This window comes from Barbus barbus (assembly GCF_936440315.1).
Source record: "Barbus barbus genome assembly, chromosome: 43".
Lineage (NCBI taxonomy): Eukaryota > Metazoa > Chordata > Actinopteri > Cypriniformes > Cyprinidae > Barbus > Barbus barbus.
The window spans coordinates 372,674-390,000 of NC_136721.1; the positions used below are offsets into that span (position 1 = coordinate 372,674).

General features: G+C 43.4%; 1 protein-coding gene across 1 annotated transcript in view; it reads left to right on the plus strand.

The window, feature by feature from the left end:
• Positions 1-7,518: 7,518 nt before the first annotated feature.
• The window catches only part of galnt10 (UDP-N-acetyl-alpha-D-galactosamine:polypeptide N-acetylgalactosaminyltransferase 10 (GalNAc-T10)), a 22,600-nt gene continuing 12,791 nt past the window's right edge, over positions 7,519-17,327 (plus strand). The window contains exons 1-3 of the mRNA XM_079404621.1: positions 7,519-8,057; positions 16,730-16,820; positions 16,898-17,036. Coding sequence (XP_079260747.1) covers positions 7,911-8,057; positions 16,730-16,820; positions 16,898-17,036 — 377 coding nt within the window. The 5' untranslated portion in view covers positions 7,519-7,910. The remainder of the gene's footprint in view (positions 8,058-16,729; positions 16,821-16,897; positions 17,037-17,327) is intronic.

Sequence of the window (17,327 nt, forward strand, 5' to 3'; positions counted from 1 at the left end):
GGAAGCTAAAGCTGCTCTGCAGGACATGGAGGCACCTGCTTTGGATTTTTTTCCAGCAGCATTTGACGATGCCACCGGAAGTGGCGCTACGACCTGCCACTGCCAGCATTTGCGCTTGCTCTCTCTCTTTTTTTCAATGGAAGCAACTTAAAATAGCCTACGACCTCATTTATTTATTTTTTGATAAAGGTAAGAGTAATACATCATTCGGACCTGTAAAGGGTCTACTTGTATTTGTGTGCACTCACAATACAAGATTCAAGATTCAAGATTTTTATTTGTCACATACACAATTATACAGAGTATAACCAGCAGTGAAATGTAGGTCAGGTCCGCTCCAAGGACAGTGCAATTATATAGAATACAAATATTAAGAAAAACAAAAGTAGAAAAAATAAGAGAATAAAATAAAAGATAAAAAATATAAATATAAATGTGCAGGTCAGTATGTTTTTGACTTAAATAGTAATAAGAGGAATGTGCAAAAAGTTGTCCACGTTATTTAAATAGCAGCAATATGAGGTAGAGAAAAATGATGAATAGCTTATTGATATGGTGATATTTACATGGAGTCAAGTGATGTTATGACACAGAGTTAGAGTTTAGGAGCCTGATGGCCTGGGGGAAGAAGCTCCTCCTAAGTCTCTCAGTTTTTGCCATCAGGCTACGGAAGCGCTTACCAGATGGAAGCAAAGTGAATAGATGGTTACCAGGGTGATTAGAGTCCTTGATGATTTTAACAGCTCTATTTTTGCAGCGTTTGAGGTAGATGTCCTGCAGAGAGGGGAGAGCAGACCCTGAGATGCGCTCAGCTAAGCGCACAACTCTCTGTAGAGCTTTGCAGTCCTGATTGGAGCTGTTTCCATACCACACTGAGATGCACTGAGTCAATACACTTTCTATGGTCCCTGAATAGAAAGTTTTCAGGATTGCTGGTGAGACCCTGAATTTCCTCAGCTGTCGCAGATGGTACAGTCTTTGCCTGGCTTTCTTAACCTGAGTTTGGATGTGTGTAGTCCAAGTCAGGTTCTCGGAGATGTTTACACCGAGGTACTTGAAGCTACTCACCCTCTCCACAGGGGTCCCACTGATCATAAGAGGTGTGTAGGGCTGCTGCTGTCTCTTCCTGAAGTCCATGATCAGGTAGTTCTTTTATAAAACAAAGAAAACATACATGATGCGCTTTCTGCCGTCACAGACATGATAAATATATCTATAGAAAGCTTTAAATGATCACTTAACGAAATAAAAAAATCGAAAACAAAAACTCTTTTATTATAATCTTAATGATAATCAATAAAGATGCATTTCTCTCTAAAGGCGCGTCTAATGAGGAGACGGCGAGTCAGGATCAGCAACTTCATCCTTGCGACACAGACTCAGAAAACATTAGTTTATTAGTAAATAATTCAAATATCTCCTTACTATTTCCCGCAGACACGTTCATGGTTATGTTTGGGGTTTTGCAGCAAGCTTTAGTCTATTGTGTGCATTTGAAGGCAGAACTCTTCAGCTGCTGCTGCTGCGGGACACTAAACACCATCGAGCTGCTCTCAGTCACGTGGTCTCGTGTTGTTTCCACCAGCACGGCGATGTTTTTCATCACTAATCGATAGACGTCTACAATATAAAATAAGGAGAAACCTAAAACAGGCCCGAGGACCGGCCCGCGTCTGAACTATGACGTGGAAATTGGCCCGAAGCCCGGCCCTAGAGGCGTAAAAAAGTCGGGCCCGGGCCGAAATGCAGGGCTCTAAGTAGTACACACATAGTACACACACACATCAGTACACACACATCAACACACACATCAACACACACATCAACACACACATCAGTACACACATCAGTACACACACATCAGTACACACACATGCTGCATTCACGTGCTATCTGAATTATCATAAATAGGAGCCTAGTCGAAATTGGACATGAACGGCCAGTGCTTTCACACCAGACGTGTTATCCGCGCGTGATGTTCGCTTCTGCAGGCGGCTCCAGTCTCGATGAGAAATGGCTGAAATGGATTTTGTTGAGAGGGTAGTTTATGGAAACCCTGGACGCGTGCATTTCAGCCGAGAATGTAGTTGCTTAAAACTCAAATCTGCATTTTTTTTTTATAAAAACAGCGTCTATCACCGGGCACTTGTTTTTGTGTGTTTTGCTTTGTGTATGTGAGTGTGTATGTGTGCAGGGATTGGCTCTTCATCAAGGAACATGACTGGTGGATCCTGAAGCGGGTGACTTTAAAAGGGCGGCGCAACCAAAACATGGCGAGCTCAGCTCACTTTGGTGTTTGCTGTTTTTGCGTGAAGAGCTCCGGATTCCGCCTCCTTCAACAGATCACAAACGGCTTTGTGATTATTGTTTGTGGCTGTTTCAATTCGTGATTTATTCTGTTTATACTAAGAAAATTCTCCAGAGCGTAGCAAAATTCTCAATAACCATGACCAATAACCAAGGTGTCCTTGAGCCCGACTGCTCCCCGGGTGCTGCAGCAAAAATGGCTGCCCACTGCTCTGTCTGTGTGTGTGTGTGTGTGTGTGTGTGTCTGTGTGTGTGTGTGTGTGTGTGTGTGTGTCTGTGTGTGTGCGTGTGTGTGTGTGTGTGTGTGTCTGTGTGTGTGCATGTGTGTGTGTGTGTGTGTGTGTGTGTGTGTACGTGCGTGTGTGTGTGTGTGTGTGTGTGTGTCTGTCTGTGTGTGAAGTGAAGTGACATTCAGCCAAGTATGGTGACCCATACTCGGAATTCGTGCTCTGCATTTAACCCATCCAACGTGCACACACACACACACACACACACACACCGTGAACACACACCCGGAGCAGTGGGCATTTATGCTGCAGCGCCCGGGGAGCAGTTGGGGGTTTGGTGTCTTGCTCAAGGGCACCTCAGTCGTGGTATTGAGGGTGGAGAGAGCGCTGGACATTCACTCCCCCACCTACAATCCCTGCCGGCCCCAGACTCGAACCCACAACCTTTGCATTACGAGTCCAACTCTCTAACCATTAGGCCACGACTTCCCCAAGGACCCAAGGTGTGTCTGTGTGTGTGTGTGTGTGTGTGTGTGCGTGCGTGTGTGTGTGTGCGTGCGTGTGTGTGTGTGTGTGTGTCTGTGTGTCTGTATGTGTGTGTGTGTGTGTGTGTGTGTGTGTGTGTGTGTGTCCACGTGTGTGTGTCTGTGTCTGTGTCTGTGTCTGTGTCTGTGTCTGTGTGTGTGTGTACTTGGATGGGTTAAATGCAGAGCACAAACTCAGAGTATGGGACATCATACTTGGCCACATGTCACTTCACTTCACTTTTTCATCTTCCGACATAGTTAAAAAGAAATAAAAAGCTACATACTGCATCACTTATACCTGGTTTCACAGACAGGTTTAGACTAAGCCAGGTTTAGGCCATAATTCAATTAGGACATTTAGGTAGCTTTTATTAACATAAAAGACACTACTGGTGTGCATCTTGAGACAAAATAATGGCACTGACATAATTTAAGAGCAGTCAGTGCAAGTTTCTTTCAGTTAAAACAGCTCAAACATTAATTTTAATCTGGGACTGAGCTGAGGCCTTGTCTGTGAAACCAAGGGTTAGTGTTAAAAGAGCTGTTGCCAAATATATACCATACCAGTATTTACTTAAATCCAAACAGCAATTTTTTTTATATAATGGAACAAATGAAGAGCCCAGAGGTGCATTTCATGGTCTACGTCCAATATATCTTCACTCTCCAGGAAATGGAAGAGTTTGTAGTAAACATTAGTCAGTCACCACCACATGTCACGCAGATCCTCTCAATTCATTGGTCATGAGTGCTCCTGCCTCTGATGGCACTGCCTCTTCCAGATCCCCTGAAAATGTTCATAACACAGAAAGCATTGTTTTCTCCTCCATGATCCATCCTAAACCTAGAAGGTACTCCACATCTGGCCTCGGCGTTTAAGCAGCAATGCATTACAACACTGCTGCGGTTGTTGTTGAAGGCATGGAGGAAGACTATTAGATGGCTGAAGCTTTTGATACCCTCATAAATGACAATTCTCCATCTAAACCATAACATATAAACAAACAAATGAGAGAGAGACATTAGACAAACAAAACACAATTGTACAGCACTTGTTTTAATGTCTCATGCTTATACAGTATCTCACAGAAGTCAGTACACCCCTCACATTTTTGTAAATATTTTATATCTTTTCATGCGACAACACTGAAGAAATGACACTTTGCTACAATGTAAAGTAGTGAGTGTACAGCTTATATAACAAGCTGTCCCCTCAAAATAACTCAACACACAGCCATTAATGTCTAAACCGCTGGCCACAAAGGTCAGTACACACCTAAGCGAAAACGTCCAAATGGGGCCCAAAGTGTCAATAGTTTGTGTGGCCATTATTTTCCAGCACTGCCTTAACCCTCTTGGGCATGGAGTTCACCAGAGCTTCACAGGTTGCCACTGGAGTCCTCTTCCACTCCTCCATGACAACATCACGGAGCTGGTGGATGTTAGAGACCTTGTGCTCCTCCACCTTCCGCTTGAGGATGCCCCACAGATGCTCAATAGGGTGTAGGTCTGGAGACATGCTTGGCCAGTCCATCACCTTTACCCTCAGCTTCTTTAGCAAGGCAGTGGTCATCTTGGAGGTGTGTTTGGGGTCGTTATTATGTTGGAATACTGCCCTGCGGCCCAGTCTCTGCTTCAGTATGTCACAGTACATGTTGGCATTCATGGTTCCCTCAAGCATAACATTATAATCCTTTGGAATAATAGTAATTTAAAGACAAAGGTTTTAAGCAATCACTAATGTCATGTGTTGGATAATAGCAAAGGTTTGTGGGAGTCAGTGTATTTGTGGGAAGTTCATAAAACGTAAACGATTAGTGGAGTAAAAACTATCCAAAATTTGTTAGACCATTAGACCTAGCAGAAAGCCTGTATATTAGCTTTAAAGAGGTCATCGGATGCAAAATTCACTTTACAAGTTGTTTGAACATAAATGTGTGTTTGAAGTGTGTGTACACATCCATACTATAATGATAAAAATCCACCCAGTGTTTTTTTATTTAATTCCTATTTTAAAATCCTCTCTCAAATCAGGCTGTTCTGAGATTCCTGTCAGAATGACAGGCCCCTCCCACAATAGTTGATTGACACGGCTGTTTTACCTTAGCCCCGCCCTGAGAGAGCTGAGAGCTGTCCTCCTCTGGTGCAGGGGAAGACAAGCTGTCTCAGATTAAGCGATTGAGCTGTTTTGTTGTTGGATGTAATAATGAATATAGCAGTCGTCAGTTACTCCTGACATCTGAGCCGCTGAAGATGCAGAGGATTACGTAACTTTCGCTTTGAAGTGAATGCGTCTATGTTCGCCCGAATCATTCGTGATCCAGCTTCATCTACAGAAGAAGTGAGTATAAGGATTTTTATGAATCTTTTCAAATCGCCTTTCCTAATAATGTACTATAGCGAGTTTCACAGCTGAAGTTTAAAGTCTGCACGTCACGGAAGAGAGGGGCGGGGTCAGCAGAGCTCATTAGCATTTAAAGCAACATGGACTAAAATGGTTTGCTAAAAACAGAGCTGATTTTGACAGGGTAAAAAATATGTTTTTTACACTACCATTGAGAAATTTTAACCAAAGTATGCAAAGTATGACTTTTCATTAAGACCCTAAAGAATCATATCAACTTGTGGAAAATGGGCATCCGATGACCCCTATAATGTAACCACCGCTCCTAAACGAGCTGAATGAGCGCCGACGGTAATTAAGGAACAGATTGACAGGCAGCAATGTTTTAACAAGTCTGAAGAAACAATCCTTATCTCAATAAAGTTGATTGGAGCAAATTGGGTCCAAAATCTCCTTTTCAGCTGTCGAGTGCAGTCCTCCTATGCACGCTTACAAAGCAAAATGAAGTTTCGTCTTGCCATGATATTAATTTGATGTGAATTACTAAAATGATCAATTTGATCAATTGGTCTGGTCTGGTTCTGTTCATCATTCTTCTCCTTTTTCTTATATCTTCCGGCAGTGTAGACGCTATTGGGCATATTACTGCCCTCCACAGCTCAAAGTTTGAACTAAATTCGTATATAAACTCCTGTATTATACAAGAACTGAAGAACTGCCCCAGAGATCAGTTTATGCTTGTCACTGTCCAAACAAAGAATTAACAGAAAACACTTCAACTCCAAGTTCTGCCAGTTTATCAAAAAAGCTTGTCTTGCTACATTATACTTCCTACATTCCAAGAAAACATGTCCTACTGTTTCCATATTCCCACATTCACATAATCCACAAATATGCTTTCCTACAATCATACAAAGAGTATTTTAACCCACAGTGCCCCAGCCTCAATCTACACAGTTTAACTGAGTCCCTACGGGATGGACAAGTACAAAAACATCTTTCCCTAACTTTAGAAATAGAAAGATAATGTCTACCCTTGATTTATTTTCCCATCCTCTCTGCCATTCTTTTATTAAGCTGTGTTTAACCCTCAGTTCCACCCTCCCCAAGGATACATGGATATATATTTCTCTCCCTAAGCTCTCCTTCGCTATATAATCTGCCTGCTCATTCCCATCACCCAGCATGCCCAGGCACACAACAGAAAGGGATAATGCAAGCAAACCCAACTCTGAAAAAACACACTCTAGATGTCATTTACAATATCAGATCGAACTTTAGATTTTCCTGCTCTTAAAGTTTCCAGAGCTGCTGCAGAATCAAGCTAATTTTTGAAAATACTACATTATTTCATCTACAGTATTTGTGTAATTCTTGCTAATTTGCTGACCAGTGATTTATGGTTATTATGGTAAAATATGCACAATTAAAAGCTAAATATTGTGCCATTTCTAGCCCAGGAGTGTGTATGGGTGGAGGTCGGAGCCACAGGCCTCTGTTGTCCTTCCCAGGGTTCACTAGAGGGAGCTCATCCTCAGCTTTCCATTCTTTGGGAACCACAGACTCATTTTATATATAATCATACAAATCCACTAATTTCTTTAATATTTGATCATTTATCACATCCTTTCCTGGTATATTCTGTGAGTTGTTGATGGCTACTCTTCAAACTCATCGTCCAAGCCACATTTATTTCAGTTTCCCTTCCAACAGAATTGCAGAAGTTTGGCCAAGCTTGTCTTTTCATACTTCTAATGATTTTGTTATCATAAGCTCTTTTCCTCTGGTGATCTCTGACTGCTTCTTGGGTCATTGCTGCTTTTAGAGAACTTGAAATGCCTTGTTCCTTTCTCTGATTGCTCTGAATATAATGTATAATAATATGTAATAAATATACAATAACAGGCGTTTATAAAATATTTGTATATAGCCTATAACATATAAAATTATGTAATATATAAAGATCTTTGAATTAGAATAGAATAGAATAGAATAGAATAGAATAGAATAGAATAGAATAGAATATGATAGTCTTTGGTAAGCAAACGTCATGTCTTGAGTTTGTTCAGGGTGGGATAATGAAGTTAAACAGCGTAAGTGCAGCCACTGCTTCATTCATAAAACAGCATCTTTAACTTGAGTTCAGTGCAGAACATACTGACTGCTGAAGCGTTCCGTTCCATTCTGACGCAGCAGCAGGAGCCCAGCTGCTCAAACCCAGCTTGGAGAAGCATAAGAGGGGAAATCGTTAGTCACCCGTTTTAAATGAACTCTATTTTAGTACAGCTTTACCAGGATTCTGGCGGAATAAGCGTGCATGTGGTATTTTAAAGTCATATGAAGTGCACGCGGTGCTGAAGGGTCTCCCCGCTCGCGCAGAGCAGTGGTTCAGTCCAGGATCGCGGAAGTTCTGACGGCAGACCGTGGAGAGAGTGAGAGAAGTTAGGCTTGAGTTTGTGTTGATATATATGTAACGACACAGAAGCGCCACGCAGAGACTCCGAGATGCGGCGAAAGCAGAAGAGACTGCTGCAGATCGCGCTGCTGCTGCTGCTGGCCTTTCTGTTCCTGCCGAGCGTCGGCTTGTGGTCCGCGTCTCTGGAGCGAATGTTTGACAGCTCCGCGGACGCCGCCGGAGTCTCGCACCTACAGGTACCACAGCGTTCATATAGCGCTCATATAGCGTTCATATAGCGTTCATAAAGCGCTCATATAGCGTTCATATAGCGCTCATATAGCGTTCATATAGCGTTCATAAAGCGCTCGTATAGCGCTCATATAGCGTTCATATAGCGCTCATATAGCGTTCATATAGCGTTCATAAAGCGCTCATATAGCGTTCATATAGCGCTCATATAGCGTTCATATAGCGTTCATAAAGCGCTCGTATAGCGCTCATATAGCGTTCATATAGCGCTCATATAGCGTTCATATAGCGTTCATAAAGCGTTCATAAAGCGTTCATATAGCGTTCATAAAGCGCTCATATAACGTTCATATAGCGTTCATAAAGCGTTCATAAAGCGCTCATACAGCGTTCATAACGCGTTCATATAGCGTTCATAAAGCGCTCATATAGCGTTCATAAAGCGCTCATAAAGCCTTCATATAGCGTTCATAACGCGTTCATATAGCTTCATATAGCGTTCATAAAGCGCTCATATAGCGCTCATAAAGCGCTCATACAGCGTTCATAACGCGTTCATATAGCTTCATATAGCGTTCATAAAGCGCTCATATAGCGTTCATAAAGCGCTCATATAGCTTCATATAGCGTTCATAAAGCGCTCATATAGCGTTCATAAAGCGCTCATACAGCGTTCATAACGCGTTCATATAGCTTCATATAGCGTTCATAAAGCGCTCATATAGCGTTCATAAAGCGCTCATACAGCGTTCATAACGCGTTCATATAGCTTCATATAGCGTTCATAAAGCGCTCATATAGCGTTCATAAAGCGCTCATATAGCTTCATATAGCGTTCATAAAGCGCTCATATAGCGTTCATAAAGCGCTCATAAAGCGTTCATATAGCGTTCATGAAGCGCTCATATAGCGTTCATAAAGCGTTCATAAAGCGCTCATATAGCGTTCATATAGCGTTCATAAAGCGTTCATAAAGCGCTCATATAGCGTTCATATAGCGTTCATAAAGCGCTCATATATCGTTCATATAGGGTTCATAAAGGGTTCATATAGCGTTCATAAAGCGCTCATATAGCGTTCATATAGCGTTCATATAGCGCTCATAAAGCGTTCATAAAGCGCTCATATAGCGCTCATATAGCGCTCATAAAGCGTTCATATAGCGCTCATAAAGCGTTCATATAGCGTTCATATAGCGCTCATAAAGCGTTCATATAGCGCTCATAAAGCGTTCATATAGCGTTCATAAAGCGTTCATATAGCGTTCATAAAGGGTTAATAAAACATTCACATAGCGTTCATATAGCGTTCATATAGCGTTCATAAAGCGTTCATAAAGCGTTCATATAGCGTTCATAAAGCGCTCATATAGCGTTCATATAGCGTTCATATAGCGCTCATAAAGCGTTCATAAAGCGCTCATATAGTGCTCATATAGCGCTCATAAAGCGTTCATATAGCGCTCATAAAGCGTTCATATAGCGTTCATATAGCGCTCATAAAGCGTTCATATAGCGCTCATAAAGCGTTCATATAGCGTTCATAAAGCGTTCATATAGCGTTCATAAAGGGTTAATAAAACATTCACATAGCGTTCATATAGCGTTCATATAGCGTTCATAAAGCGCTCATATAGCTTCATATAGCGTTCATAAAGCGTTCATAAAGCGCTCATATAGCGTTCATATAGCGTTCATAAAGCGTTCATAAAGCGCTCATATAGCTTCATATAGCGTTCATATAGCGTTCATAAAGCGTTCATATAGCGTTCATAAAGGGTTAATAAAACGTTCATATAGCGTTCATATAGCGTTCATATAGCGTTCATAAAGGGTTCATAAAGCGTTCATAAAGGGTTCATAAAGGGTTCATATAGCGTTCATAAAGGGTTCATAAAGCGCTCATAAAGCGTTCATATAGCGGTCCTAAAGTGCTCATATAGCGTTCATATAGCGTTCATAAAGCGTTCATATAGCGTTCATAAAGCGCTCATATAGCGTTCATATAGTGGTCCTAAAGTGCTCATATAGCGTTCATAAAGGGTTCATAAAGCGTTCATAAAGCGCTCATATAGCTTCATATAGCGTTCATAAAGCGTTCATATAGCGTTCATAAAGGGTTAATAAAACGTTCATATAGCGTTCATATAGCGTTCATATAGCGTTCATAAAGCGCTCATATAGCTTCATATAGCGTTCATAAAGCGTTCATAAAGCGCTCATATAGCGTTCATATAGCGTTCATAAAGCGCTCATATAGCGTTCATAAAGGGTTCATAAAGCGTTCATAAAGCGTTCATATAGCGTTCATAAAGCGCTCATATAGCGTTCATAAAGCGTTCATAAAGCGTTCATATAGCGTTCATATAGCGTTCATAAAGCGTTCATAAAGCGCTCATATAGCGTTCATATAGCGTTCATAAAGCGTTCATAAAGCGCTCATATAGCGTTCATAAAGCGCTCATAAAGCGTTCATATAGCGTTCATAAAGCGTTCATAAAGCGTTCATATAGCGTTCATATAGCGTTCATAAAGCGCTCATATAGCGCTCATAAAGCGTTCACATAGCGTTCATAAAGCGTTCATAAAGCGTTCATATAGCGTTCATAAAGCGTTCATATAGCGTTCATAAAGCGCTCATATAGCGTTCATAAAGCGTTCATATAGCGTTCATATAGCGTTCATAAAGCGTTCATAAAGCGTTCACATAGCGTTCATAAAGCGCTCATATAGCGTTCATAAAGCGCTCATATAGCGTTCATATAGCGCTCATAAAGCGTTCATATAGCGTTCATAAAGCGTTCATAAAGCGTTCATATAGCGTTCATAAAGCGTTCATATAGCGTTCGTAAAGCGCTCACATAGCGTTCATAAAGCGTTCACATAGCGTTCATAAAGCGTTCATAAAGCGTTCATATAGCGTTCATAAAGCGTTCATAAAGCGTTCACATAGCGTTCATAAAGCGCTCATATAGCGTTCATATAGCGCTCATATAGCGTTCATAAAGCGCTCATATAGCGTTCATAAAGCGCTCATATAGCGTTCATAAAGCGCTCATATAGCGTTCATATAGCGCTCATAAAGCGTTCATAAAGCGTTCATATAGCGTTCATACACACCGTGTCTACAATATCGCAGCAGAAACTCGTATATGGCAGTGCTTTCGTGGCTAGAAGAGTCTTTGGCTTCTTTATGTTCCGCCTGAGGAACGCTTTATCGCGCTGTAGACTAGCTTATCAACGTGCTGGTGAGTTATTGGTTGATCAGTAATTATATGGTTCTTTTGAACAAAGTTCACAGACTTGACTTTAGACGTTATTGGAGTTATATGATGTGTAATTCTGTGATGGACATTAAAACATATAGATCTACATACAGCACATACAGTATTCTTCACATTCAGATAAAACTAGCATTAAACTTCTTCACATCTTTATGGTTCTTGGGTTAAATAGAATGATCAATATAAACCTGAATGAAAACTAAAGAAAAGGATAATTTAGCTCTCTCAGTGGTTGTTTAGTTAGCACTATTGTCTGCTTTAGAGCAATATATACTATTTTAATCACTTCTTTTGATTTTAAGACAAATAAAAGCCATTCATTTGATTTTGGGGAAAAATAAATAAATAAAACCACACAACTAGATGATTTTTTATTTTTTGTTTACTTGATTGTTTTGTAATTGACCTGTCATCAAACGAATTAGCATTGCAAGCTCATTTCTTTTAGGAAATTTGAATGAATTTTACAATGACAGGTTTGATTTATGAGTAAGTTAAAGCTTTCTTAAGTTAAAGATGTGACTTGCAGTGTCTTTTTTCTTATTTCTTAATGAATACCTGTTAATTCAGTACAGCGTCAACTCGTAACTCTTGAAATGACAGCTGAGAGTGTTGTCAGAAGGTGATGTGGAGATATCAGTGAGTGTCGTCTGTCAGCTGAGGTGTCAATTAAACTGAGGTTGTGACTCTCTGTGGTCTTAAAACATCCCAGCTTGTCTTCTGATGTTGTGGTGTTATGTGTGATGGGCGGATGTGTTTTGGGATCACGTGTGATGGACGGATGTGTGTTGGAATCACGTGTGATGGACGGGTGTGTGTTGGGATCATGTGTGATGGACGGGTGTGTGTTTGGATCATGTGTGATGGACGGGTGTGTGTTGGGATCACGTGTGATGGACGGGTGTGTTGGGATCACGTGTGATGGACGGGTGTGTGTTGGAATCACGTGTGATGGACGGGTGTGTGTTTGGATCATGTGTGATGGACGGGTGTGTGTTGGAATCACGTGTGATGGACGGGTGTGTGTTGGAATCACGTGTGATGGACGGGTGTGTGTTGGAATCACGTGTGATGGACGGGTGTGTGTTTGGATCATGTGTGATGGACGGGTGTGTGTTGGAATCACGTGTGATGGACGGGTGTGTGTTGGAATCACGTGTGATGGACGGGTGTGTGTTGGAATCACGTGTGATGGACGGGTGTGTGTTGGGATCACGTGTGATGGACGGGTGTGTGTTGGGATCATGTGTGATGGACGGGTGTGTGTTTGGATCATGTGTGATGGACGGGTGTGTTGGGATCACGTGTGATGGACGGGTGTGTGTTGGGATCACGTGTGATGGACGGGTGTGTTGGGATCACGTGTGATGGACGGGTGTGTGTTGGAATCACGTGTGATGGACGGGTGTGTGTTTGGATCATGTGTGATGGACGGGTGTGTGTTTGGATCATGTGTGATGGACGGGTGTGTTGGGATCACGTGTGATGGACGGGTGTGTGTTGGGATCATGTGTGATGGACGGGTGTGTTGGGATCACGTGTGATGGACGGGTGTGTGTTGGAATCACGTGTGATGGACGGGTGTGTGTTTGGATCATGTGTGATGGACGGGTGTGTGTTGGAATCACGTGTGATGGACGGGTGTGTGTTGGAATCACGTGTGATGGACGGGTGTGTGTTGGAATCACGTGTGATGGACGGGTGTGTGTTTGGATCATGTGTGATGGACGGGTGTGTGTTGGAATCACGTGTGATGGACGGGTGTGTGTTGGAATCACGTGTGATGGACGGGTGTGTGTTGGAATCACGTGTGATGGACGGGTGTGTGTTGGGATCACGTGTGATGGACGGGTGTGTGTTGGGATCATGTGTGATGGACGGGTGTGTGTTTGGATCATGTGTGATGGACGGGTGTGTTGGGATCACGTGTGATGGACGGGTGTGTGTTGGGATCACGTGTGATGGACGGGTGTGTTGGGATCACGTGTGATGGACGGGTGTGTTGGAATCACGTGTGATGGACGGGTGTGTTGGAATCACGTGTGATGGACGGGTGTGTTGGAATCACGTGTGATGGACGGGTGTGTTGGGATCACGTGTGATGGACGGGTGTGTGTTGGAATCACGTGTGATGGACGGGTGTGTGTTGGAATCACGTGTGATGGACGGGTGTGTGTTTGGATCATGTGTGATGGACGGGTGTGTGTTTGGATCATGTGTGATGGACGGGTGTGTGTTTGGATCATGTGTGATGGACGGGTGTGTGTTTGGATCATGTGTGATGGACGGGTGTGTGTTGGGATCATGTGTGATGGACGGGTGTGTGTTTGGATCATGTGTGATGGACGGGTGTGTGTTGGGATCACGTGTGATGGACGGGTGTGTGTTGGGATCATGTGTGATGGACGGGTGTGTGTTGGGATCACGTGTGATGGACGGGTGTGTGTTGGAATCACGTGCGATGGACGGGTGTGTGTTGGAATCACGTGTGATGGACGGGTGTGTGTTTGGATCATGTGTGATGGACGGGTGTGTGTTTGGATCATGTGTGATGGACGGGTGTGTGTTGGGATCATGTGTGATGGACGGGTGTGTGTTTGGATCATGTGTGATGGACGGGTGTGTGTTGGAATCACGTGTGATGGACGGGTGTGTGTTGGGATCACGTGTGATGGACGGGTGTGTGTTGGAATCATGTGTGATGGACGGGTGTGTGTTTGGATCATGTGTGATGGACGGGTGTGTGTTGGAATCACGTGTGATGGACGGGTGTGTGTTGGGATCACGTGTGATGGACGGGTGTGTGTTGGGATCATGTGTGATGGACGGGTGTGTGTTTGGATCATGTGTGATGGACGGGTGTGTGTTGGGATCACATGTGATGGACGGGTGTGTGTTGGGATCATGTGTGATGGACGGGTGTGTTGGGATCATGTGTGATGGGCGGGTGTGTGTTGGGATCATGTGTGATGGACGGGTGTGTGTTGGGATCACGTGTGATGGACGGGTGTGTGTTGGGATCACGTGTGATGGACGGGTGTGTGTTGGGATCACGTGTGATGGACTGGTGTGTGTTGGGATCACGTGTGATGGACGGGTGTGTGTTGGGATCACGTGTGATGGACGGGTGTGTGTTGGGATCATGTGTGATGGACTGGTGTGTGTTGGGATCACGTGTGATGGACGGGTGTGTGTTTGGATCATGTGTGATGGACGGGTGTGTGTTGGGATCACGTGTGATGGACGGGTGTGTGTTTGGATCATGTGTGATGGACGGGTGTGTGTTGGGATCACGTGTGATGGACGGGTGTGTGTTGGGATCACGTGTGATGGACGGGTGTGTGTTGGGATCATGTGTGATGGACTGGTGTGTGTTGGGATCACGTGTGATGGACGGGTGTGTGTTTGGATCATGTGTGATGGACGGGTGTGTGTTGGGATCACGTGTGATGGACGGGTGTGTGTTTGGATCATGTGTGATGGACGGGTGTGTGTTGGAATCACGTGTGATGGACGGGTGTGTTGGGATCACGTGTGATGGACGGGTGTGTGTTGGGATCATGTGTGATGGACGGGTGTGTGTTTGGATCATGTGTGATGGACGGATGTGTGTTGGGATCATGTGTGATGGACGGGTGTGTGTTGGGATCATGTGTGATGGACGGGTGTGTGTTTGGATCATGTGTGATGGACGGATGTGTGTTGGGATCATGTGTGATGGACGGGTGTGTGTTGGGATCATGTGTGATGGACGGGTGTGTGTTGGGATCACGTGTGATGGACGGGTGTGTGTTGGGATCATGTGTGATGGACGGGTGTGTGTTGGGATCATGTGTGATGGACGGGTGTGTGTTGGAATCACATGTGATGGACTGGTGTGTGTTGGGCGAATTTGTGATGGGATCATGTGTGATGGGACAACGTAGACAACGTTTCCGTGTGGTGCAGCTGAACAGCATATGTGGTTTACGTTCAGTGCTATTTTGGGACACCATGAATATGAATAAAAATGCGCTTTTAACATACTATCTCTGTATTTTAAAAATGTATTTAGTTACCACTTGTAGTACACTTGAACCCATCTTTCATATACTAGTACACTCAAGTGTACTACAAGTGGTGATATTCATATTCATGGTGTCCCAAAATAGCACAGTTGAGTAATCTTAATTGATCTTAAGTTTATCTTAAGTAGTACTAAAGAATTATGTTTAGTATATTAAGTACAAAATCTTTCTAGACTCATTCAGGAGATGTGTAATAGCGCTCCCTAGTGTATAACAGCGAAAACACAGAAACTCTGTGTTTGGCAGGGAAAGAGTTAAGCACATTATGGAAGTGTACTGTTTTTAACCTGGGAGACGTCAGCAGTCTGATCTGTAGTGTATACAGTGAAAACATGTCGTACAGTGCTGTGAAAGGCTTTCCCTGTGCTAAACTCGCTCACTAGCGCCATATGTTTGGAATGACATGAGGATTACAAATATATATATTCCTCTAGTGCTGCTGTCAGGATGAACATGACGGGAAGAGATGGTGTTCATAGGGAAGGCTGTACGTGGTGTTGTTGAAAGGCAGCGTTGTTGAGGCTCTCGGCTGGCTCTGGTCCAGGCCGCTGGTCTGATAGCGCCTCTGTTTCCCGATGCAAGAGCCTGAGCTTCAGCAGGTGCATCGATCCCTCACACACATTCACTGTCAGCGTCGCTTCACACACACACACTATTACACCTGGAAGAATGGTTTCATGTCACCTCGTGCACACAAACAGCGTTTCCGTTCCGGATCATTCATTCATCCGATTTACCACACAGCTCTGCTTCATTGCCAAGGTTTTGGGACGTGCTTGTTTTTAAAAGAGGTGTGGCTGTGAACAGTGATTGCATTTAAAAATCAGACAAGTAGCAGAAAACTGCGTCCCAATTCACCTACTTGCACTACGCCCTGGCTTGAAGTATGTAGTCTTTTTTCGTGTGTGAAGAAAATGTAGATCCTTTTGAGTGTGTAGAAGAAGAGTAGAGAAGTTTTGGGACAAACTACCAGCTCAGAAAGTCCTGTCACAGAATGAGCTGACGAATCATCTTACTTCATTTCATTCTTCAACAGAGCAGGAATAACAAATCAGACATCATTTTCAGTCTTGCTAAGGGTTTCATACAGACACTTTATACAGGTAACAGTTCTGGCCCTAACTACGTTATATAAAAAGTTGCACAGTTTCATTCATTCATTCATCATCGGTTTTGGTGTTTTGTAAAAGGTGGTTTGTCCGGTTCCCATGTTTAGACGCAAGGGTTGGTCTTTCTTTCTGTCATCTTGAACTGCTTCACAACTAATGCATTACAAAGACTAGCACTCAGCCGTCCTCTTAACATCACATGCTTTATGTGTTTACAGAGAATAAACAGACACAAAGTGCAGAACGACGGCGTTCGGAAAAAGGACTGGCATGACTATGCACTGATGAAGAGCGAAGCGGCGCGTTCAGGTGCGTCACGTGATGCATGAAGTGTAATAGAGCTGGACTGCAGATGAATATGATGGTAACGCTGTGGTGTGTTGAAGGTGTGGGCGAGCAGGGCAGGCCGTATCCGCTGACCGACTCTGACCGTGTGGACCAGGCCTACAGGGAGAACGGATTCAACATATTCGTCAGTAATCGCATCGCCCTCAACAGATCCCTGCCTGACATCAGACACCCGAAGTGAGCCGCTCTCTTCTTCCTCTTCAATCTAAACCCTAAAGCACACATCTGTCATGATTCCTGCAGTCTCCAGTAGTACATGACTACAACAACAGGCCAACAATGTCTTTGCTGTATATACATAAATTCCTGAAAAACATAGATATAACTGTGATATTTAGGCCTGGAGAACTCTTGAACATTTTGTTGTCAGTATACATTTAAGTCATGCTCAGCTCTAAAATATTGAACTGTTATCAGTCCAGGCTACAATCCAGCAGTAAACGTTAAACAAAAAGAAAGCAGGCAAAA